Genomic DNA, 24,025 nt, shown 5'->3' on the forward strand with positions numbered 1-24,025 from the left:
AATAATAAAGTTCAACAGAGCTGATTACCTCTGTAAAGCCGTGTGCTCCCATGTATATTTTAGCTGGGAGCCCGTTCCACTGACCATGGTGGGACTTGCTGTCATATAAAGGATAGGCACGCAGCCTCGTCTTAGGCATGCTTGCTCAGAATTAAATCACGCTGTAATCAATGTGACTTACTCATTTGCCAAGGGCAGGTATGATGGAAGCTTTAAAAGCACCCAGAGCTCTTCGCACAACTTATCTCCATCATCTTTACATCCTTTCCATAAAGAATGGCCAGAAGTAGATTGGAATCTCCTGGCAGATCTCTGGGTAATCTACAGTAAGTCAGCAAGGGTATCCAGTTCCCAGTGGATAATTTTAAAGTCTAAATTAGATTGTTGTAATCCTTGACCTGTAGTATCTCGGGTGTAGGTGTGTGTGTGTAAAGTCACCCAAGATCATGGGGTTCAGTAGGTAAATGGCTCTTTCTCCAGGTACTGTTTTGCACCTCAGGGTTCTAATGGAACACAAAGTAAACCCTGCCATCTCTTGCCATAAAGGAAAGTTAGCATTATCCCCATATCACAAATGGACCTAGTAGTGGCTTGCTCAAGGCCAGCTGGCAAGTTCATAGAACAGGGGCAAGACCTGAATCCAGAGAATTCTTGGCTCATGCTCTTCACTACTACATAGCTCTCATGCTTACAGTACTAATTTTCTGAATGGCTAAATATTGGCTGCACTGTACATGAAAGAGCCAGAACCAAGGGCATGTAAGGGTGCAGCCCCAGTCCAACAGATTTAGGCCTGCCACAAAATATCAGGCTGCACTGTTCTGAACCAACGGCATTTCTGGTGTTCCATGGAAGTGCGGCATTTAGAAAGTTTTGCAAAGACTTCCGCAACAGTATTTTCAGCCAACAGTTGAAATGGACCCACTGCCCAATCTACACACCTGCTACACACTCAAAGTACCATGAGGTCAAAGTGTTCTCCATCCTTTTGAATACAGGTCTGTGCACATGTTGATTCTAATCTGCTTTAGCAACAGTAGTAGATAAGGGTTGCTAGCCAATCTGGATTTATCAATACAAAATTGTAGAGTGTGAGCGGACACAATGGGACACCATTTGGAAGATGGAGGGTAGCTGGTTATCAAGGGCAGACTCTCCAAATCAATTTTCAATGGCACGGGAAAGGCAGGGATGGCTGTATACTACCTCCAGTATCAAAGGCACTGTGCCTGTGTACGCCAGTTTTGGGAGGGTTACGAATGTATTCATGGCCTACTTCCTAGAGGGAGTTGGTTGGCTGCTGTGTGAACAGAATAACTGGACTAGAGAGGCCTTTGATCTGATCCAGCAAGGCTCTTGTTATGGTTTGGGGGGATGTCAAGCCTTGACCATTAAGCAGCAAATAATTCCCAAATAATGAGTATATCACCTTCCCCTTTATACTGAATAAGCAAAGCCAGATGGAATTGGAGAACAGAGGGAATGCCCCAATATAGAAGGCACAGCAGCCAGACAGAATTCTAGCCTGCACTTATTTGTGAAATTAACTCTGGCTACCTGTTGTGGTTAACTTGAACAGCACCGCCATGTTCTTGACCCAGAAAGAAAGCCTGGTGTTTTCTCAATGCTGTGGACTACAACTACCATACCTTGCTGGCTGGGGATGACTGGAGTTGTAATCCAACACATCTAGAGGATACCAGGCTGTTCCAGAATCTCCACCCTTGACATCTCAATATGAAACACATACAATGTAGTGATTTGCAAGCATTATTTTTTGATGCTAGGGCACCGTTTTTATCCCAAAGAGCTGATAACAGGATAGGAGAGTCCCTTGTTCTTCCACTTGAAGACATCGGGCTCTTTTCATCCATACCACTGGAGTAGCAGAATCCAACGGCAGCAGCTCAGGCAGAGCCAGGAGTTTTTACATGCAGACAATGTTCTGGTTCAATAATTTATTTCTATCGATACAAGAGTAAACTGGAAATACACAACGTCTTATACAATTAAGAAACACCGAAAGGGGCTGGAAGGAGTGCAACCCCTGGGCACAAGCACAGGTCCATGGCACAGGCTTTATTGCATCAAGAGGAGGAATGGCATCAGTCCTAACACCACCACTAGTGGAGCAGTGGGGAGAAGACTGAGAGAAGAGCATGATGCTACGAACCCTGCGTTTCAGGCCAAAAACAAAATGGGGGGCTTTTGCAGAACAGAGCCACTGTCAGAAACTGCCAAGAGCCTCTCCTCTTATTAAGAGAGTAGTTACCCCGGAATGCGAAGTCAGTGTGCCAGGCCGTTAAGTGTGACTGGCTTGTGATTACTTCATCCATCCAGTTCCTTTTGCCGGTCCCCCTCAAGATGCTCATATGTGTTTGTCATGGAGTGGGGTGTGTGTATGTCTCTGAGTAGTCCTGCTCTGCTGAATTCGTGGCTACTGTTGCAGAGAGAGGTTCTCTTTATGACACCTCACAGCTCCTGAGCTTATATCGACTTCCCCCACAGAAAGCTCCTGCAAACAGCAGTTGACAGACAGACTGACTTTTCTTACCACAGAATGGCTTGTTACTTTGATGTATCGCATATGAAAGAAACAGGAATGATCTAGTATAGGGGTGGGCCACTTGCGGCCCTCCACATATTGTGGCCTACAACACTCATCAGCCCTCACCATTGACTATGCTGGCTAGGGCTGACGGGAGCTATAGGCCCAAACATCTGGAGGGCTACAAGTGGCCCACCCTGGATCTAAAATCCTTTACACAAAAACACACCTTCTGAAAACATCCCAGTCTTGGGCATGGCATTCCCACATCTCCCTGTTCCCCAAAGCTAAGCTAAAATGGCCATCCCTGGTCTAATTCCCACCTAAACCTGAGGGCAGGTCTTTCCAGCTCAGCATTTCCCAGAGGCTTTGGCATTGGAGGAACTGTCCTTTGGTGAGGCGAGGGCTGCATCATGGAAAGACACTGCCTTGCTATGGAGTAAAGCTACTCGACCCAGCGAGGTGCCCGCTGGAGTGACGGAAGTTGGGAGCATTACACCAGGGTGAGAATATTCCAGTTTCTCTCCCTCTGCCATGGGAGGCTCAGCAAGTCCCTCAAGTGCATCAGAGACTCTGGGGAAGGTGCCACCTGGGCGGGGCGATCCCTAATCCCCAAGGGAGATCCCAACCACAGAATTGGTGCCCATGCTCCATCTGAGGAGGGACTGAGGAAAAACATCACCTGGGCCCTGGAAGGGGCTCTATCATAGGGAGCAGAACTTAGGTAATAAGGTTTTGAAGAGGCTGCAAGGCTAGACAGAAAGAGCCCCACAGGGACTGGAGTGCATTACTAGGCTCTTCGGATGTTCCCTTAGCTGGGTAGGTCTCTTACTATTGACAAGAGTGCCAGAAAGGGCCAAAATCGCTGGCGCACAGTGCAATCTTCCAGCAGGGGCTGGGGGAAAGAGGTAAAGAATCAGCACGGGGAAGGGGCTTGGAAACCAATAGGCAATACCACTGTATAGCACAGGGTAGATTAATATATACACAATCAGTCACCCTCAGAGGAAATTGACTGTGTCAGTGGGGAAGATGCCACTCAACCCCCTTCTTCCAAGGCACAAGGCTAAATTCTTATTGCATATTATTCTCTCTCGGGATAAAAAAAAATACAATTTAACCCTCCAACCAGTCGCCCACTGGTGTACTGCTGGTACAGTTTAAGGGACAGAGGAGGGCAATGCTGGGATGAATACGCCAAGCCAGCTTCCCCCCCCCCCCCCAACCTCCCATTGCCTCCAAAAGCAGCTATTAAGCCGCTGCTTTGATACTCTGGACTGTTGTTCATCCTGACCGAAGGTCAAAGTTAAGGCACTTGATTCAGCAGCCATCCCCCAGACAAGCCACGACGGGGCTCTTGGCTGACGTGAACCCGACTCTCCTGCTAACCCAAACAGCAAAGGGGGAAACCAGCCCTCTGACAGAGAATTGGAGGCGGGGTAAGGGGGAACTACAAGGAGTGGGTGGGCAGGAAAGCCTTTGATCTTAAGCTTTGGCCGACAACACGTACTGCACAACTGCTAAGCAAATATATTAGTGACAAAGTCCAGAAAGCGCTTGGCATATTGTTCGGGATGCACCGTGGAGATCTCTGCACCAGCCTGTAGGGGAAGACAAAGTGTCAACAAGTGCCAGAAATTACGCCCTTCTTCATAGTCACTGTAAAGCGGGGATGCGGAAACGAGGCCTGCAGGCCGAATCCAGCCCACCTGGGGTCTGAATATGGTTCTCCCGGGTTGCCCAGATGGCCACATCGCCTACCCCGGTTTCCCCCTGTTCTAAAAGGTTGGAATGCCTCTCCTAAGACTTAGTTATTGGCAGAAAGAGCTGTAAGCTAAAATAGGCTGGCATATGGGAAATTTTCTCTACCACTGGAATACAACCCACTTTAAGATCAGAAAGAGAGGCCCTTCTCGTTTGCCCACTTGTGAGAGAAATTAGGTGGGTGTCCACACAAGAGAGGGCCTTTTCAGCAGAGGCCCCACACCTATGGAACAAACTCCCATCGGAGGTCCGCCATGCACCATCCTCGCACGCTTTTACCGTGACCTTCTCATGATGAGTACTGTTTTGCTGCTATTGCCATTGTTGTTCTTGATGATTTTATGTTAGTTCTTATTGTTTTAACCACTATTTTACTGTGTACATTTTTAATGGCTTTTAATGTTTTAAACTGTTTTTAATGTATTTTATTGTTGTAAGCCGCCTTGTGAGGGCTTCTGCCTTGAAAGGCGGTCAAGAAATGTTTTAAATAAATAAATAAAGAGCTTTTCCAAAACAGAATTTGACTGTTGTGCTGAAATCCCTGTCTTAAATTCACATCAGGATCCGCAGACTTGTTGCTCAAGAATAAAGTGGAAGGCCAGAGGCAGGCAACCTACAGGATAGGCTGCAGTTATGCCTTCTCTGTTCCAGTGTGATTATTTAACGAAGTCAGGCAGGACCACCCTTAGATTGGCCACCCAAGACCCATTCAACTGTACCGACTACTGCTCACAGTGACCACACTGAACTCGTGTGAAAAGGAAAGGGGGCTGTCAGAGTAGGACAACAGCAGCCACTGTCAACAGCAGAAAAAGTGCAGAAGCAGTGGGCATGGAGGGCGAAGACAGAAGCCTGGTTCGCACATAACACGAGCCTACGGACTGAGTTGTTGAATTCTGGGTTGTCGTGATGTGTGAAGGTGCTAACAAACCATGGTTTGTTAACCACTCACAACCCAGAAAGAAAACCCATGGTTTGTTATTGGATTGTGAACTCTGGGTTGTTTAAATCATGGGTTGCTGTTAGCTGTGAACCCAAAATTGGTTCACCAGGCTACAGAGGCAGCGTTCAAGAGAGGTCCGAAAACGCAGCTGCTCTACGTGCCCGTACTACAGCAGCACAAAGGCATTTGGGATGCAGGGAGAGAGCATGCAAAGGAGGAGGGAAACAACCCAGGGATTAAGAAAACAAACCACAGTTTGTTTAATTGTCTGCCAAACCCTGGTTAGGGCAGTAAACCATGGGTTAAATAAACAACGGGTTAGCGTTATCTGCAAACAAGGTCAGAGGCTAGCTGCAGGCCATCTACTGAAGAACAGCATTCCTATGCTGCTGTCATAAAAGAAGATGCAGCCAGACTCACCCCGTGCTTGACTGTTTTAGCTGCATGGGCAGCCTTCTTTTTGGCATCATACTGTGTGAGGATGTCAATGAGTCCCATGAAATAAACCTCCTTCTGAGGGCTATCTGGAAATGTTAAAAGAGAGTCAGTGAAGGATGTGGGTGATCCTCATACCCAATGCAACCTCCATTTTAGAGATGAAGAAACCAGAGGCAGCATACAGAAAATATTAACAAGTAGAGAGTAAATGACAGGATCCTGGCTATCAAATCTCACTCCTCTCCCAGAAGCTGATATCGCAACTCTGATCAAATTACACCCAGGGCTATGCATATTCTGCACCACCCTTCCTCCAATAATCCACATTTTGCACCAAGATAGACCCAAATCTGCAATCGGATTGAGCAAATGCACGTATTTGCTTATTTTAGAATGCAAGTTTAAGAAAGGCTCAAAAAGGTGGCTTCAGAGAGGTGGGAAAGATTAGCAACAGGGCATCTGGGGATATCCTGAGGGCCTGGCTTGAAGCAGCTAGAGTCTGCAACAAGGCACTTGTCTACCACTCTTCAGGGTCGCAACAAGGCCCACTTATGGGTCAAATGGTTCCTGTGAATGGCAAAAAAAAAGAAAAAGAAAGTTTCTTCCTGAAGATCTTTCTTAAACCTGTTTGATATCTCAGATTCCATCAGATATTAGCTTTTGTGCACACCCCTCAAAAGCTACCTTTTTTTTGAGGGGTGGGTGAAGGATGGGAATCTTCAGGTTGCTGAATTCTATGTCAGAGGCGAGATAATATAGTTGCACTGCAAGAAATACATACGAAACAATAACTGAGCCCTGCCCTGCCTCCAATTTCAGAGGCTTTCTTCCCCACATAACTCTCCGCACCATCCCTGCTAGATCTCTGGAAGAGACAGCAGGCTAGAGTGCTGGCTGTGGGTAAAAGAAAAAAAAATGGCCAGGGGCGCAAACATAATGCAGTCAAAGGGGGTGAGGCAAAGGGGGAGAACCTGATTAAAGACAACGTTGTCTTGTTGAAAACAACAACCAAGAATCTGGTGGCACATTAAAGATGAGTACGCTTATTACGGAATAAGCCAGAGCCTATTGCGTCAGCCAGAATCTATTTTACAGCAGATTCTGCACCACAAAAGCTTATGCCAGAATAAGATCCTAGATCCTTTGCACTTAAGTCTTTTAAGATGCCACAAGACTCTTGCTTTTGCCTCGAGGGACCAACATGGCTACCCCTGAGGAAATTCTCTGGGCAACTTACTTTCAGCACTCTTGGTGGCATAAACGTCAATGAAAGGCTCGAAGTCGCCAGGCCCCAGGGGCCTGTGGGAGTTGAGATAGCTGCCGATGCCCTCCGGAGAAGTTCCATAGGAGCCTACCAAGGCTGCAGCCCCAGGCTCACCCTCTCCATCCTCCTCTTCCTCTTTCACGTCCTCCTCTTCTTCCTGCTCAGCTCGCTGCACATCATGGATCCCCAGTAGCAAGCTGTAGTCCATAATCTTGAGTTGCACTAGGAACTGAGCATACGAAGACAATTGGCAGTTGGCTGGGAACTTAATGGGCTTGTGTCATCGTCATTACAAGTGCTCTCCCTGCTCCACACACATATACCGTAAAACAAAGTTATTCAGCCATGTTGGCTGCGAATTATGGGAATTGCAGTACAACACATCTGGACAGGTTGGAGAAAGCCACTCTGCCATCGCTAGATCCTTTGCCTTAAATTCAGAACACTTAGAATGCTCAACATTCGTCAATATCCTAACAATTTACCTAATGGTTATGGAGAGTAGGGGGGAACAGGAATCATTTCAATGAAGTAGTAGCTCTGACCATTAGTCTTCCGTGAGATCTCAGCAGCTCCACCAATGTCCAAGGGTGGGCTCCCAGATTGGAAGTGATACATGGTGGGATCCAGACTTAACTATACCTACAGTAGGCCTATAGAAAGCAGTGAAGTCTCACTGTGACTAACTTGATTCCCATGGTTCTAGTCTAAGTATGATGAAGTGTGGACCCAACCCATAGCCAGCCAATGTCTATTAGGATTTATCTAAAAGTGGATTTATCTAAACATTTCAGGGGGAAACCCACATGTTCTATGCTTTAATTTGTAAACACTTTCATATCTATGTAGTAGTGGCCTAAAATGGCATCCATAGAGAACTCCCAACTTTGGAGATTTATAGAGAGTTTTCAAGATTAAAGGCAGTGAAATTATATTTCAGCAAAAGAATGCCTCAAAACAAAGTCCCCCTGGATATATGGGGACAAATAATTACTTTATTCATATGATTTTAGAGGATTCAAGGGTAAGCTGTAGTGAGCCTTGGCTCAAAGAAAGCCCTGTTAGTAGAGCACATTTCAGTTTATGCTCAAAATAAACTTGAGAGGCAGGTCATGTTGGATTAAGTGACTTTCCCAAGGCTACTTAATGAGCTTCAGGGCTAAGTAAGAATCTGAACCTGGATCCAGTCCTTTCCAAACCCAATGCATCACCCACTCCAGCATTGCTTTTAATTCACTTTTTATTTTAAAGTTGTTGTTTTTTACTATTGTGACCTGCCTTGAGCCCTATTTCCTGGTGGAGAGCCAGGATATAAATGAAATGAAATAAAATGGGATGGGTGGGAATTCCTTAGCCTGATTATTGGTCAGCATCATGCGTTAGAGGTGCTCAAACTTCAACCTTGTGGTATGTACTGTGTTTTTTGCTAGAAACATGAGGCCCACTAACCAGAGCCAGGTGCAAAATTGTGTGTGTGTAGAAATGGAGTCAATTACCTACCGTACCCCATGAGCCATACATTGTATATACAATTACAAACTTACATCTGAGTTGCTACAGATTCGGGATTCTGACACAAAGCTTTTAAAGTCGCCAGTACAGCTATGCAAACACATGGTCAAAGGCAACCAATGTGAGGTTAGGCTTAGAGATTGTGACTGGCCCAACGTCACCCAGCTTTGTGGATGAGTGGAGATTTGAACCCAGATTGCCCAAGTCCTAGTCTGATACTCTAGCCACTCCACCACGACGGTGATGTGGCCTGAAGGCACAGCATACCACCATCTTGCTCAAGCTAGGCAAGTCTAGATCACAGTCAACCCCCCCTGTTGCCTAGCGTTGCGCAAGGCCCTTCTCCAGTCTGGGATGAATCAAATTCACCCCTTACTCTGGACTGAGAAGTGGTTCTTTTCCACACATGGCACAAAATGAAGGGACAGATGCAAGTGGTTGATAGATGGGCTGTGTACCACTTCAGGCTGCAGGTCAGGGGTGTTCAACCTCTTTCAGTCCAAGGGCCGAACCCCATTTTGGAGATGCTCCCAGGGAGTGGGGGGGGGGGGAGGCATCCAATGGTAGGTGGGGTCAAAGGCAAAAGGGGTGGAGTCAAAAATACCAGCATATTTCAGTTTACAGCTCTTACTGCCAGTAACAAGGATAAAATGGAGAAGAGGGTTACGTACGCTGCCTTAGGTTCCTTAAGGAGGGGGAAAGGCAGGGCATAAATGCAATAAATACATAAAATAAATATAAAACAAAGCCTTAGGAGAGGCATTTCAAACTTTTTAAAAAGGGGGGGGGATTGCACAAAAGCCAGGGAACCACCGAAACATCACTGGTCAGGAAAACCCGGTACAGCTATCTGGGGAACCCTGGGGTGCTGGTTTCGGCCCCCAGACCTGAAATTCTGCACCTTTGTGGTTGGTGAATCATGTGTGTGTGTGTGTGTGTGCGAGTATGAATGTGTGAGGAAGATTTGTTTTATTACTCCCTTATGTGAAGAAACATAAACGTGCCTCCATGTGATGAACCGGAACATCAAAGGGAAAAAGGTTAGCTTACAATGCTAAGAGGATTTTTTTTTGTTTTGTTTTTACCATTTTTGTGTAACAGGGACACGTCCAAAAGTATGTCGGCACACCAACATCCCCTGCAGTCTGAAATGCTACAATCCAGAACAGCACAGTGAAAAGGGATCACAATCACTTTCCTTGCCTTGACTTTTCCTACTAGTTAGAAAGAGTGCCCTCCAGATGCATCAGACTACATCTCCCATCATCCCTGCCCACTCTGGTAGGGGCTGATGGGAGTTACAGTGCAAAACATCTGGAGGGCACCCTTTGGTTATTATTATTATTATTATTATTTATTTATATAGCACCATCAATGTGCATGGTGCTGTACAGATAACACAGTAAATAGCAAGACCCTGCCGCATAGGCTTACAATCTAACAAAGTTGTAGTAAACAATAAGGAGGGAAAGAGAATGCAAACAGGCACAGGGAAGTGTAAACAGGCACCGGGTAGGGAGAAGCTAACAGTATAGAGTCAGAACAAACTCAATATTTGAAGGCTATAGGGAAAAGAAAAGTTTTTAGCTGAGTTTTAAAAGCAGTGATTGAGTTTGTAGTTTGTAGTTCTCAAGTGTTCTGGAAGAGCGTTCCAGGCGTAAGGGGCAGCAGAAGAAAAAGGACGAAGCCGAGTAAGGGAAGTGGAGGTCCTTGGGCAGGCGAGAAGCATGGCATCAGAGGAGCGGAGAGCACGAGCGGGGCGATAGTGTGAGATGAGAGAGGAGAGATAGGCAGGAGCTAGACCGTGAAGAGCTTTGAAGGTCAGCAGGAGAAGTTTATATTGGATTCTGGAGTGAATTGGAAGCCAATGAAGGAAGCTGAACCTCCCAAATGGAACTTAACCACCTAACAGAGAGGTGTGTGGCCACTCATTGGGGAACTTAAGGGCTTAGCGTGGGTTGGCTTGCTAGCTAATTAACAATCAAAAGAGTAGATTCGCCCCACCACCAGGGAAGCCATGCAAAGGGTTAACTAAACAGTTTCAAATTATCTTCTGTGTGGAAATTCATCTAGCGATGGTGACAGCAAGAACCAGAGGGCGGCATTTACCCTAGATTCATTAAGAATTAATAAAGGCAGTTTCCTGGTCTTCAAAAGGGACTCCAGTTTTAATCTGAAGGCGGCACGTGCTGGGGCAGAGGAGGGAACCACCCGCCTCTTGGCAACCGAAACCCATGATTAATTGCCTTGGCTGCTCAAAGCTGTGTACCTCATTTCTAACTGGAAGGCATCCAACTTCAACTCCCAGGCTTGGGTCCCTGTTCCGACTCCGCTTGCTTGACTGAAGAACCCTTTCGTAATCAAGCATTTTCTTTCCCCTGCTAGGAGGTCCAGGTTTTCCACCATGAGCCCTCCCGTCATTGCAAACTGGGTACTGGCATGCTGGCAGTTGCAGGCGTCGTGCAATGGCAGAACCAAGAGACGAGGAAGCAGCACACAACACACACACACACACACACCAAGCCCCAAAATGCGGCTCACGAATCTGGCCAGCTTTGCTTTAGGATCCAAGGCCCACGCTCACAGGAATGCTCGCCTCGTTTTCATAAAATGTGTACGGCCTTCTTGCCAAGAGAGAAGTTAACGCTTGGAAGGAGGAGGGATTCCTTCCCACAGAAAAGTATTTACACACGCTAATATATTTTGCATTTATACAGTGCAGGCGTGGGGGATCTGTGGTCCTCCAGAAGTTGCCCGACTCCAACTCCCATCAGCCCCAGCCAGAAGGGACTATAGTCAGGGAAGATGGGAACTGCAGTCTGATATCTGCCTGCCACAAGTTGCCCTACTCCTCACTATACAGTGTTCAAAACACGTCATGTCATTATTTCAATAATACTCACAGCATCACCCTAACTGAGGCCATATTACAGGTTTGGGGCTCAGGCTGTGAGACACTGGGTGGCCTTCAGCAAGACACAGAGCTTATAGCTGGGACTTTGAACCCGGGGCTTCCTGGCTTGCAACTCTCTCTTAGCCAAAATATTACAGCAACTCTTGTGATATAGTGCTTAAGAGTGTTAGATTAGGGCGGGGCAGACCCAGAGTTCGAATCCCAACCTCCTGTACCCATGAAGCTCACTGGCTAGCCATTTACTAGCTTCTCTCTCTCTCCCCCTCCTGAATCCCCACAGCCTAGCCTACCTCACAGGGTTCTTGGGAGGATAAAATGAGGAAGGGAGGGACTATGTATGTCATCCTGAGCTTCTTGGAAAGGAAGGTCAGGATAATTTTAATTTTAAGTACAATAAAATAATACTCCTGAAGTCCTGCTCCGTGTGAACGTTAAAAGAATAGGGCTCTGCTCCACTCCATGCATTCCCTTCTCTGCATCAATCATGAAAAGGAAATTTATTTATGAATCATCATAAATATTCTTAATACTTTATACTCCACATTTAAAGTGTTCAAAGTGTTGCACATACGATGTCAGTAATTCTTACAACAGTGCCACAAGGCTGAGAGCCAGTGTGGTGTAGCATTAAATGTGCTGGACTAGGGCTGGAGAGACCAGGGTTCAAATCCCCACACAGCCATGAAGCTCACTGGGTGATCTTGGGACAAACGCTCATATCTCTCAACCCAACCTACCTCACAGGCGCATAAAAAGAGGGGCAGGGGTAAGGGAAGAACCATGTATAACACCTTGAGTTCCTCGGAGGAAAAGGCAGCAAACAAATAAAAAATAAGGGGCCTATTATACGATAAGAGTAGGCTGTTATTACCACCATTATATTTATTGATTGCGCTTTTATCCCATCTTTTTTCCTCCAAGGAAGCATACATAATCCTCCTCTTCTCCATTTTATTCTCGCAACAACAACCCTGTGAGGTATGTTGGGCTGAGAGTCTGTGACTGGCCCAAAGTCACCCAATGGGCTTCCATGGCTGAGTAGGGACTAGAACCTGGATCTCCCGACTCCCAGTCCCACGCTCTAGCCACTACACCACAATGGCTCTCCCTGTCCAACATTCTAACCACTACACTGCAAATGAGAGGCTGAGAGACCACCCAGTGCAACCTTTCCCCAACCCGGTGCCAGATGTGTTAGACTGCAACTCCCATCATTCCCCAACACATCTGGAGGGTACCCAGGTTGGGAAAGGTTGACCCCATTCCTATCTGTGGTTATCACTGGAGGCTCACATAGCTTCTAATACACCCTTCCCCAACCTGGCACCCTCCAGATGTTTTGGACTACAACTCCCAGCATTCCTGGCCACTGGCCATGCTGTCTGGCCCTGATGGGAAGTTGAAATGCAAAACATTTGCAGGGCACCAGGTTGGGGAAAGCTGCTCTATGAGCTCTCCTCTCTAGGAAACAGAGAATATCCCAGAATTTTGGTATAACCTCTCTTTTTGTGGAAGAAGAGGAAAAGAGAGAGAGAGAACGAGTGGCTGTGTAAGAGAGAAAAACACACCATCCCAAAGCAAAGGCATCCCTTCCAGCCAGCCCCTATGGAAGAACCCAATGATGCTTTTGTTCCTGCAAATGCAGCCCAAGCAGATGCTTTTGCACAGAAGCTAGCAGAAGTGCAGACATGAGCTGGGGCCAGATCTCAGACTGAGTTTTCCTAGAGGCTGCCACCAGGCGACTTTGATGCCTGCATGCAAAAAGCTTCGCATTCTGTGAAATCAAGGAAACTCGCTTGATTTCAGTAGCAGTATGGAGATATTTTTTTTGGGGGGGGGGCAGTTTGAGAAAAGAAAAAGACCCAAAAAACCCACCTTGGAATGTTTGGGAGAGATTCAGCTGATGAAGTCAAAAAAGGCTGCACAGTGTACTGGGCTAGCAATTAAGACTGTGAGCATCTGCAGTCACCCCCTCCCCCACCATCACATGCTATTAACAGTCATTAAGGCTAATAGGGTGAACCTCGCACTGCAGAAGCATTTCCAATTCTGCAGACTCAGTCCCCGAGGAAATATAATCGCTGATGAGATACCGGCTGCGAGCGGTTCCCCCCCCACCCCGAATCCAGCAAGCCAACCTCATTCTCGTCTCGTTACGGCAAATGGGGTTGGGGCGGAATGTGCCATCCAGAAGTCCCTGGGCTCGGGCGGGTATTCGGATCGCAGGATTGTTATATATTTTTTAAAGTTTCTAGCCTTCAAAGGTAAGGTTGCAAAAGTTATACAGCCATGATGGCAGCTTTGCCTGGAGGCTGAAAAACAGTAAAAAGAAAAAGAAAAGATGCAGCAGAATAAGAGTGCATAAAGAGACTGCCTGAATAGAAAGACTATCTGAACACAGGACTTGTTGTGGGCTTTTAACTCTCCCGGGGACTTCCCTACATCTTTGCCCTGCAAACAAACCTACTTGCCATCCCTATTTAATCTTCATTTTTGCTTCTTCCTTGATTTTTTTAGGGCCAGACTGTGGCGTTACACCCCACAAGTCAATTCCCAAAGGTATGCCTGCAGTTTGTAAGTCCGTGGTTTGTAGAATGTTGGCCTGAGTGGGCAGAGTTAGAATGTCTTGGGAGGGGAGGAGGAGTGATATATAAGGGAATGACTGAGGGGATGGAGAGTTCTTTCCAGGGAGACTTGTTAGGGACTCTTAGAGTCTGTCGTGCTCTCTGTATTTATGGTACTTTAGTTTTGGGAAATTTGAGAGTCAGTGTAGTGAGTGGTGTCTTTAGAGTGTGGTGTGCACGTAGTGGAAGTATATTAATCAATACTGAGAATAAAGAAAGTTCAAGAGTGATTGTGTGAGAGAAAGGAAAGCGCGAATGTGAGAGTGACAGGATTGTATAGAAGGTTTCAAAAAGGTTTTATAAATGTTGTTATTTGAAACAAAGCTTATGAACTTTTAAAAATAAATTTTGATTGTTTGTTTTAAAACTACCACAAAAATCCCACGTGTCTGTTTGGCATTTATCATCTTAAGTTTACATCATTCAGCACCCACTCTGACAATCATTCACCTAAGCAGATATAACTCACAGTGCATTATTATATATATTAAATCCTTCTCCATTTTAAACCCCTTTCTCCACATAGTTTGGAGGAAGGTGGGCTTTATCCCTTGCCTCAGGCGTATCAAACGGTGGTGCTTGGCTTGAGCAGGGAGTAGCCTCGGCCGGGTCTGGTGTTCAGAGCCTGTGTTGCCTCATAAGAAGTGGTGGCAGACGTGAGGTCTCGTGTTCAGAGCCTGTGTCGTGGCACAGACACCTTTATTATTATTATTTAAAGCAATGCTTGTACAATTATGCAATTGTAGATTCACTCGGCGCCTTGATTTTTTAAGCCAACCACTGCAGGGAGTTTTAAGTTGGAAAATCACTCCAGAGAAAAAGGTAGGTTTGGGATGTCACTGCTGCTGGACAATAGGCACTATGCAGAGCTGGGTTCTGTTGCAAACTGGCCTCCTCTAAGCTCAGTCCTGGAGAGAAGATTGCATCTCACCTCTCAAATTATGGACACTTATACACAACCCAATATGAACTCAGTCACCATAGGAAAGAGTCGAAAGCCATTTCTATTCTTTCACCCCCACATGGCTGGCTGATTCAGATGCTGGTGGGGAAAGTCTTTTTAAAAATCCCAACTAGATTTTTTTTTTAATTGAGCCTCTGATGGTGTGAAAAACCGCCAGGGACAAGAGTGCCACACCAGCCCAGAAGCAATTTTTGGAAGCAATTCTCTTTGCCTTCTGCAGATTTTGCTCCAGGATTTTAGGAGTCTTTGTGTGTTGTTGGTGCTAACAGAGTATTCTTGCTCTCCCACTGACCTTCTGGGGAGCTCTATGCAAAGTGAGAATGGTGGCACTCTTGGGGCCATGGCCCCTTTGCTAATTTTGTTAGTCTTGGCAAATTACCCAACCAATCGTCTTCTGGAGCCAGCCTCACAACCCCCAAAATCCAAATCTGCTTGTAATTGGTCCACATCCCTCAGAAACTATGCCTGTTCAGGAGCAGTTATTCCCAGTTGTTAAAAGCCAGAGCACATTCCTACAAACTGACTGTAACTCTACCACAAAATCCTTCAGTACAGAGTTTAAGAATGCCATGTCCTGGCCTGCTCCTTTCTCCTCCCCAGCTACGTGCTGGGACTCAAAAACGGATCCATGTGAATCGTTGGCAACTTGTCTGCCTGTCAATCACGGCACCATAGCATAAGATTTCCACCTGTTAAAGGATACTTCCTGATTGTGATAAAAGAAAAAAAAATACTAGCCGGCAGCTCTCTGACTGATGATTTCAGAGGACTGGATCATTAACTGCAAGCAGCAGTAAATAAAACCAACTAAACCCACCCCGAGGGAGCCTGGGATGAGAAGACGGTCATCTCAAGAACCACACTGTGAAAGGAAGCAGAACCGTAAATCATGAATGCAGGGAAGGATTTGGGGGCCACAGTGAGGTAGGAAGGAGAAGCGGTGACGGTGGAGCTGTCAGCGGGAGGTGCCTCATGTTAAGCAGGTGATAAGGGAGGCCCCGCAGCCCCACTGCTCCCTGTGCCACTGAGGTAATAACATACACCAATGCTGCAGCTCATCTCCACATTGCCCCAGTCTCCACAGGGGCAACATTGGCGCAAGAAGCAGCTGCTCTTCCCATGAGCCTCAGGGCTCCTCATGTTGCCCCAGTGGTTCAGGAGTGAGGAACCCTATAGGTGAGCCCATAACACCAGCACAACATGGAACCCTGTTCAGAGACAGAGGAGCAAAGTGGACAAGGGCTCGCTGAGGGCTGCTAGAGTGCGCGCAATGGCAAGGCTTTTACTTCACCTCAACAAATATCCACACACAACTCCTAGGGGAGAGAACAACCCTATATACAGTCATTTTTGCTCCTTGATACCAGTATGGCAAAGCTCACTAGAACTCCACTGGCTTTAGAATAAGCTTGTCATTAGGAGAGATTGTTCAAAAGATGGCCCATTCAAAAGCATAGCTGTACAGTTCCTGCAAAAGTCCTGGTTTCTAAATCAGGCCTAGGTCCAGAGAGCCACAGTACCTCCACATCTCGCTTTAACTTCTCCATGAAGTCTTTCTTGGCCTCTTCACTGATGTACACTTTCTGGTTCACGTTTAAAAAGTCAATGTCTTTCAGGGTCGGCAGTTCCTTGCCCTAGAAAAGAACGAACACGTATTTTGGATGAAAGGGGGGGGGGCAAGTGAGACAAGAGTCCGGACAAATGCTTGCCAAATTCGGACTTGGATGGCAGGAGCAGAGGCATCAAACAAGGAGTGATGACACAGTCCCTGAGGAACCAAGATAGTTTTCACACGGATGGCTGCCTGTATGTATTTTAGAATTTGTTTTTATCTCCTTGTAAGCCACCCGGAGAACGTGGTTATAGGGTGGCATATAAATACTTGGAACACTAAAACAACTCCTGTTCCACTCTTTCGGAGAGTGAAGTGTGGAGGGGGCAGCAAGATCGCTTGTGAGAGCAGTCCCCACCCTGACTCCTGCCCAAGAGAACATCACAAAGCAAAGCCCCTCTTGATTGCGGTCTCAAAAGAATCTCAAGCAGCTGGATGGATTGCCCAGTGCCATATTGCTTCTGTGCTCTCGCAGAACCACATACAGAGTTGCGTCTATAACATTTAATTTCTACAGGTTTTTTTTTTTTAAGGTACATAGGAAACTGCCTGATCCCCAATCAGACTATTGGTCCATCTAGCCCAGTACTGCCTTCTCTGGCAGAGACTCTCAGGCAGAAAATCTTTCCCGTTACCCGGATCTGATCCCATTAACTGGAAATGCCATGAACTGAACCTGGGCCAATTTGCATGCAAAGCAGGTGCTCCAATATGGAGCTACTGTCCCTCTTCTCTTGGTTTTACACTTCTGACACCCTATCTTTTTGATGGCAACAAAAACATTTCATTCCGCAAATGTGTTCTGCAAGCTGGCATGCCCAATTTTGCTCCTAATTTAAGGTATATTCTCCATTTCTTCCCAGGTCTAATGTTTCTAGTCTGCTCTAGTCAGACTAGAACAAGCCCATGCTAAATATTGCCTGGGATGCAATATCAATACATAGATGCCCCTGCTTTTTTTAAAATAATAATAATGATCAAGTCTTTACATCTACTCTTATGCCATGCCAAATAACTGGCCAGAGAGCTTCAGCTATTGGGCGGTATATAAATGAAATAAAAGTGAAATTTTAGAATGTTTTTAGGGTGTTTTAAAGATGTTTTAATCATGTATGGTATGTTTTTGATGTGTATTTTATATCATGTTTTTATACTGTTTGTTTTATACTTTGAATGGTTTTAGTTTTTGTGAACCGCCCAGGGAGCTTCGGCTATTGGGTGGTATAGAAATGCAGTAAATAAATATAAATAAACCTTCCTTTTGCCAAGAGGAAGCTATACTGTCACCTCAGGTTAAGTCATCAAGCCAAAAGCCACTCCACATCACCATAGAGAAAATACACCTCTCAACAGACAGCCATAATCTCCAATTACCTTCTCTTTATCACTGGCTTCGCGGGATACCAGGGAGCCCTAAAAAAGCAGGAACATAAAAATCAGGTTCCGGGAAGCAACCTTGAGATCACAAACACAAAGAGAAAACATTTTCAAGGCAAGCCATAAACCAGGTGTGCAAAAAGTGCAGCCTGTGGGCAGCACCCCAGAAATAACAAGGAATACCACTCTAGAAACAGACTCTATGGTTCCTGCTTTAGAAGCCTAAATTCCTAAGAGCGTCCCTGGAACATCTTAGGAAAGTGTTTGAGAGCTCCTGACAGCTACCTAGGACATTCTAGCAATAGCATTTCTATGGCAGAAACCATAAAGCTGGTTCAGATACAGTTAGGATTCTTCAGCAAGAGAGTGGATTAGAGGAGGAAGAACAGCTAGGAGAGCCAGGATTCTTGGATGGCTAGGTGATTTGAGAACTGAGGTTTCTAGGAGAAGTGCTGGTCTTTTGCGGATCAAAGCAGGTGTCCAGCCTCTGAAAAGCTCTTAGACAGGAGTTAGAATCATAGAAGAGCAGAGTTGGAAGGGGCCTATAAGGCCATCAAGTCCAACCCCCTGCTCAATGAAGGAATCCACCCTAAAGCATACCTGACAGATGGTTGTCCAGCTGCCTCTTGAAGGCCTCTAGCGTGGGAGAGCCAATGACCTCCGTAGGGCATTGGTTCCATTGTAATACTGCTCTAACAGTCAGGAAGGTTTTCCTGCTGTCCAGCTGGAATCTGGCTTCCTGTAACTTGAGCCCGTTATTCTGTGTCCTGCACTCTGGGATGATTGAGAAGAGATCCTGGCCCTCCTCTGCATGACAATATTTCAAGTATTCGAAGAGTGCTATCATGTCTCCCCTCAATCTTCTCCAGGCTAAACATGCCCAGTTCTTTCAGTCTCTCCTCATAGAACTTTGTTTCCTGATCCCTGATCATCCTCGTTGCCCTCCTCTGAACACGCTCTGAATTTGAGTGGGGGTGAATTACACAGAGGGAGACCACATGAATTGCCAAAAAAGTGGAAATGCACCACCAAGAGGGCAAAAGGAGACAGTGATTTGCATAACATTTGCATATACGAATGCATGCAAACTTAGAAATAATTATTATAATTTAAATAGAAATACAGCACATCGCCCCATACTGTGACCCGGTTATCTTTAAACTGGAATTTGAAAGGACAGTCCTTCAAAATATAGGACACCTTCCAATAGAGGACTGTCCTTTGTAAAAGAGGATGCCTTGCCAACCTACGATATGAATGTGCAAGTGGGGCCCTCCTTAAACAAATGTGTTCACATAAATATCAACGCTACTTGACCAAAACCCAAAGATTATCACAATGCGGGCGGAAAACGTGGTACTTAAAATTCAGCAGTCTCTTATCACAGTACCTTACCGCTGCATATACTTAGCTGACTTTCTATACCACAAGAGCAAAAACGTTGCATTTTTAGGCACTACAAGCTCGTCTTGATCAGATAAAAAGAGAGAAACAATAATGTCAACATTGTTTCCATTGGCAAGCTTGTTACAAATTCCAGCCCAAAACGTGCACCTAGGGGCCCCACACCACGGGCAAAGCAAGACTAAATGAATAATGTTGTCCACCATCTCACGACCACAAGGGCACCGGCTGACATTTACAAGGCTTTCGGCCTCTTCCCCCTGCTAGAAAGGCTGAGGGCATCGTCTGAAATGCAAGAGTCTGCAATGAAACAGCAGACACACGTTTCCTGCGCACATTAATTATAAGCACTTACTCATTCTACCCTTACGAGGCAAGCAATTATTTTTTCCACTTCACAGGAGGGGGAGAAAGCGTAACTTGCCCAAGGCGATCCAGGGAGTTCTAGGCCTCATCCATTAAGCCTCCAAAGCTTGGTTTGGAGACTAGTGGGTTTGGGTTTTCTTTAAAAAAAAAGACTTCAGCTGTCAGGAAGGGAATTGTTGATTGGCAGCATGCAGGAGGCAAGAGTTGTACCGCAGTCTGATTGGCTTCACATCAACCCTGGTGCCGTCTTTAAGAAAAAAGTCTCTCCATGCAAAACACCCTCGATACAGTGAGGTCTGAGCATGGAGGGGGCAGTCAGCGCCAGCTCAGAAGCCCTGAGCCCCAACTGCTCTTGGCTCCTGTTCTCCCAAGATGCTCTATAGGTATGCTTTAATGTGGATTCCTGCAATGAGCAGGGGACTCGATGGCCTTTTAGGCCCCTTCCACCTCTACTATTCTATGATTCTATGGTTCTCTCCAGGCTTCCCTTCTCACCCCATCATCTATGTCTTTGCTCAATGTCAAGAAATACTTTTGTAAGCCGCCATGAGAGCCTTTTTTGGCTGAATGGCGGCATAAAAATACTTAAATAAATAAATAAATAAATAAATCTCATTACTTTAAAGCTGGAGTGGGCAACCTGCAGGCCAAATCTGGCCCTTTGGGGGAGGTCAAATGAAGCCCTCTGGGTGCCCCCCTTTCCCACAATGGTTCCCCAGCTTTTTTTTCTCCTACATTTTAAGATGTTGAAATGCCTCTCCTTACTGGCAGTAAGAACTTGAAACTAAAATATCCTGGCCTCTTTTGTATTTTGGCCACGCTCCCTTTTGCCTTATGCCACGCCCAACACTGGAATGTGGACCTTGGGAGCTTCTCCGAAACTATATTTGGCCCATGGGCTAAAAGAGTTTCAACACCCACACTCTCGCCTTCTCCAGGCTGCCCGTTTACCCTACCCTGATATTTGCTGCATTCGCCTTTTACTTAGGGCGTTAAGCGCTCTGGGCCTGGGGGCTACATTGATTCCATGTTCTGTACTTTGCTGGCCCAGAAGAAGTGGTGAGTAGTAACAGAATCTTGGCATCAAGGATGGAAGCGATCCAACGGATTAAATCCAGTCCCTTGCCCCTAAATAGGACACCCTATCGCTAAACCTTCCCAGAGAGATGCCAGCCCATTCCTCTTGAAAAAGTTATTGAATAGAAGGGGAAAATGTACTCCATTCTTTTCCATATGAACACACTTTGATGTCCATGATATTTTAGAGCAGGAGGGGGGCAACTTCTCTGAGTTGCCTTTTAAAGAAGGAGAAAGAAACCCAGATTCCATTTTTAAAAAAAAAAAAAAAAAAAAAAAGGCTCTAACCCTCATGACTGCAGAACTGATTTTAAGAAGGAGTCAAGGATCAGAAACAAGGAGTCGGGGCAAAGAAGCCAAAATCCTGGATCTTTGACACAGCCATCCAGCATGTTCTTTCTGCCTCCACACCCTTCCTGGATAGGTTGATTGAGGATTTATATCTTAAGGCAGTAATTTCAGAGTATGTAGAATGTTAAAACATAACAGATGCAGCATTTCATCAGCTGCTAGGTTGATTAAGATCATATCCAAATCCCTTTATTAATGTGCACGCTAGCCATGATTGTCCTGCTCAAGCCGCGTTTCCGCTGCAGTCCTCATTGCAGTACAATTCCTCCCACAGCCTTCACCTCCTAAAACACTTGTAACTGTGAACAAGGACCTAGTTAACTCCGCTACAAAAGATCTATATAACCTTGCTGTGGGAGAATTTGCTTTGGGTCAGCTTTAATGATGTGCAGAGGCGGGCATGATCCGTCTCATTTTCCTAGCTTAGTTTGCCAGCACACACACACACACACACACAGCACTGACCTTGCATTTGAAATCATTCATGGACTGAACAAATTCCCCAAGGAAAGAGGGATTTCATTGCAATATCAAGAGGGGGAAGGGAGGTTCAATGGGCAGAGCAAGCCACACGCAGGGAGGAGGAAGCAAGGAACTTGGCACAGGCAGAGGCCTCTCAGAAAGTGCCTATACCAGTTTAACCCTCAGTATAAAGCTCACGCGTCTGTCAGTTTTTCTGCAGGGCAGGCAGCCAAGGAGGGCTGTGAACAGCTCTGGGTGTAGCAGTGCCGGCAGGAGTTGCTCGCAGACTGCCAAGGGAGGAAGGGGGGATCCTCTCTCGCCTGCCATCTTCAAATCAGAACTGGAAGCCCCTCTTGGGAGATACAATCCAGCCAAAGACATTTTAATGGGCTTGATAAAAATGGCTGGAGGAAGCTCAAAGGGAAACTCTCTGCCTGGCACAGACCGAGGAGTCATCTCCGACCTTGGAGGCGACAAGTGTGGGGAGACCAAAGCATTCTTGCCTTGGAAAACCTATTTATTCTTCTTCACTGTTTAGAAAGGGCCAAGAAAATACATGGTGGTTTGCAAAATAACGTATGCAAGAGACAGTCTTTGCCTCAAGGAGCTTATTATCTAAATTTAGCTTGCTGGCTGGGGAATGCTGGGAGTTGTAGGACTTTTTTCTGTCTAAATAAGGGTGCAATCCTATGCCTGGGGAGGGAAGGGTATGTGAGGAGCCAATGTAAGCCAACACAATCTATCTCTATCTCTCTCACGCACACACACATACATACAGAGGCCCTGTTCAGAAGACACCTTAAACCACGGCTTTAACCATGGTGATTAAGCCAGAAAGCCAGGCTATGTTCAGAAGACACCTTAAACCATGGCTTTAACCATGGTGACTAAAGCAAAAAGCCTTACTCACTGTGGTTAAAGTCATGGTTTAAGATGTCTTCTGAACACGGCCCAGCTTTCTGGCTTAACCAAGGTGGTTAAAGCCGTGGTTTAAAGTATCTTCTGAACAGCACCAGAGAGAGGCTACAGTCAGATAGTCACCTTGGAGTAAACCTCGCTGAACTCAATGGGACTTACTCGTGAGTAGACATGCATAGGACTGTGGCATCTGGCTTCATTTCAGTTGGGGACAAGAACTATGAAGAGGGGAACTTGTGGCCCTCAAGATATTAATGGATTTTAACTCCCATCAGCCCCAGCCAGCAATGGCCAATAGTTGAAGGGGTGGGAATTGGAGCCGAACAACAATCGGGAGGGCCAGGGATCCCTGGCCCTGGGTGAAGGCAAAGGCTCCACAGAAGAGGTGAGTTTGGAGCTGGGATTTGAAGAGTGACTGGCACTACAAGGAAGTTCTAGGCACGAGGGGCAGCAAAGGATTGTGGGCAGTCATAGGAGAGAAGGAAAACTCTTAGAAAGAGAGGCCCTTCACAGCTGCCCACCTGTGGGAACAACTAGGTGGGTGAGCGCGTGGGAGAGGGCCTTCTCTGCAGCAGCCCCACACCTTTGGAACATGCTCCCATCGGAGGTCCACCATGTTCCGTCATTTCAGGATTTTAATATGAAAACATGTTATTTTACCGTGGCCGTCTCATGATATGACTGCTGCTCTTGCTGCCACTGTCAATGTTGTCGGTGCTGGCTTTATTGCTGGCTTTATTGTTCTTTTTATTGCTATTTTATTGCGTTTATGCTTTTAATCTTTTAACTGTTTTTATGTATTTCATTGCTGTAAGCCGCCTTGGAGGGCTCCTGCCTTGAAAGGAGGCCAAGAAATGTTTTAAATAAATAAATATAAAACTTCAGGCAGCTCAAGATGGTAGCGCCGGAGGAATGATATTCATTTGATCTGGAAATCAGCCTCTTCTGAGAGCTAGGCATGCCACAGGGGGCAAGACGGGAACTTCTGAACGCAAAAATAAACATGCGCCAAGTAAGGGCACTGAGTAGGGGCTCTGGGACGTCACCCCATGTCACCCCAGGCCTCTGGCACAGCGATCCAGCACTCCCACTAAGTCATTCTGACATATTAGCCTTCCACACAAAAGCCCATAGCACTGAAGATTGTCAAGCCAGACTTTCAGTAACATCCTCTCACAGTGAGCTGTGAGGTAAACAAGCTTGTAAAACTAACAGGCAGCTGGGGATCGCCAAAAAAAGCACTGCCTACATCAGGGGTGTTGACTCCCAGGCCTGTGGGCCAAATCCAGCCCACCTCACGTCCCTAGATGGTCACGCCCCCTCCCCCAGGCTCCACCTCTTTCTTCCAACCACTGATCCGTTTGGCTTGTTTCCCCCTCTTTTATAAAAAGGCTGAAATGCCTCTCCTAAGTCTTACTTACTGGCAGTAAGAACTTTCAGCTACAGTATGCTGGTATTTGGGGGCATTCTTTTGTATTTTGGCCCTG

The 24,025-nt window shown here is 46.2% G+C and overlaps 1 protein-coding gene across 4 annotated transcripts in view; it reads right to left on the minus strand.

Moving 5' to 3' along the window:
* Window positions 1-1,943: 1,943 nt before the first annotated feature.
* The window catches only part of PIP4K2C (phosphatidylinositol-5-phosphate 4-kinase type 2 gamma), a 43,705-nt gene continuing 21,623 nt past the window's right edge, over window positions 1,944-24,025 (minus strand). For 3 of the 4 annotated variants that reach the window (XM_063119204.1, XM_063119207.1, XM_063119206.1), the window contains exons 6-10: window positions 17,958-17,996; window positions 16,492-16,605; window positions 6,931-7,186; window positions 5,676-5,779; window positions 1,944-4,149 (exon numbers count right to left, since the gene is read on the minus strand). In XM_063119204.1, coding sequence (XP_062975274.1) covers window positions 4,069-4,149; window positions 5,676-5,779; window positions 6,931-7,186; window positions 16,492-16,605; window positions 17,958-17,996 — 594 coding nt within the window. In that variant the 3' untranslated portion in view covers window positions 1,944-4,068. The remainder of the gene's footprint in view (window positions 4,150-5,675; window positions 5,780-6,930; window positions 7,187-16,491; window positions 16,606-17,957; window positions 17,997-24,025) is intronic. The other variant, XM_063119205.1, reaches the window with a different exon arrangement.

This window comes from Elgaria multicarinata, chromosome 3 (genome assembly GCF_023053635.1).
Source record: "Elgaria multicarinata webbii isolate HBS135686 ecotype San Diego chromosome 3, rElgMul1.1.pri, whole genome shotgun sequence".
NCBI lineage: Eukaryota > Metazoa > Chordata > Lepidosauria > Squamata > Anguidae > Elgaria > Elgaria multicarinata.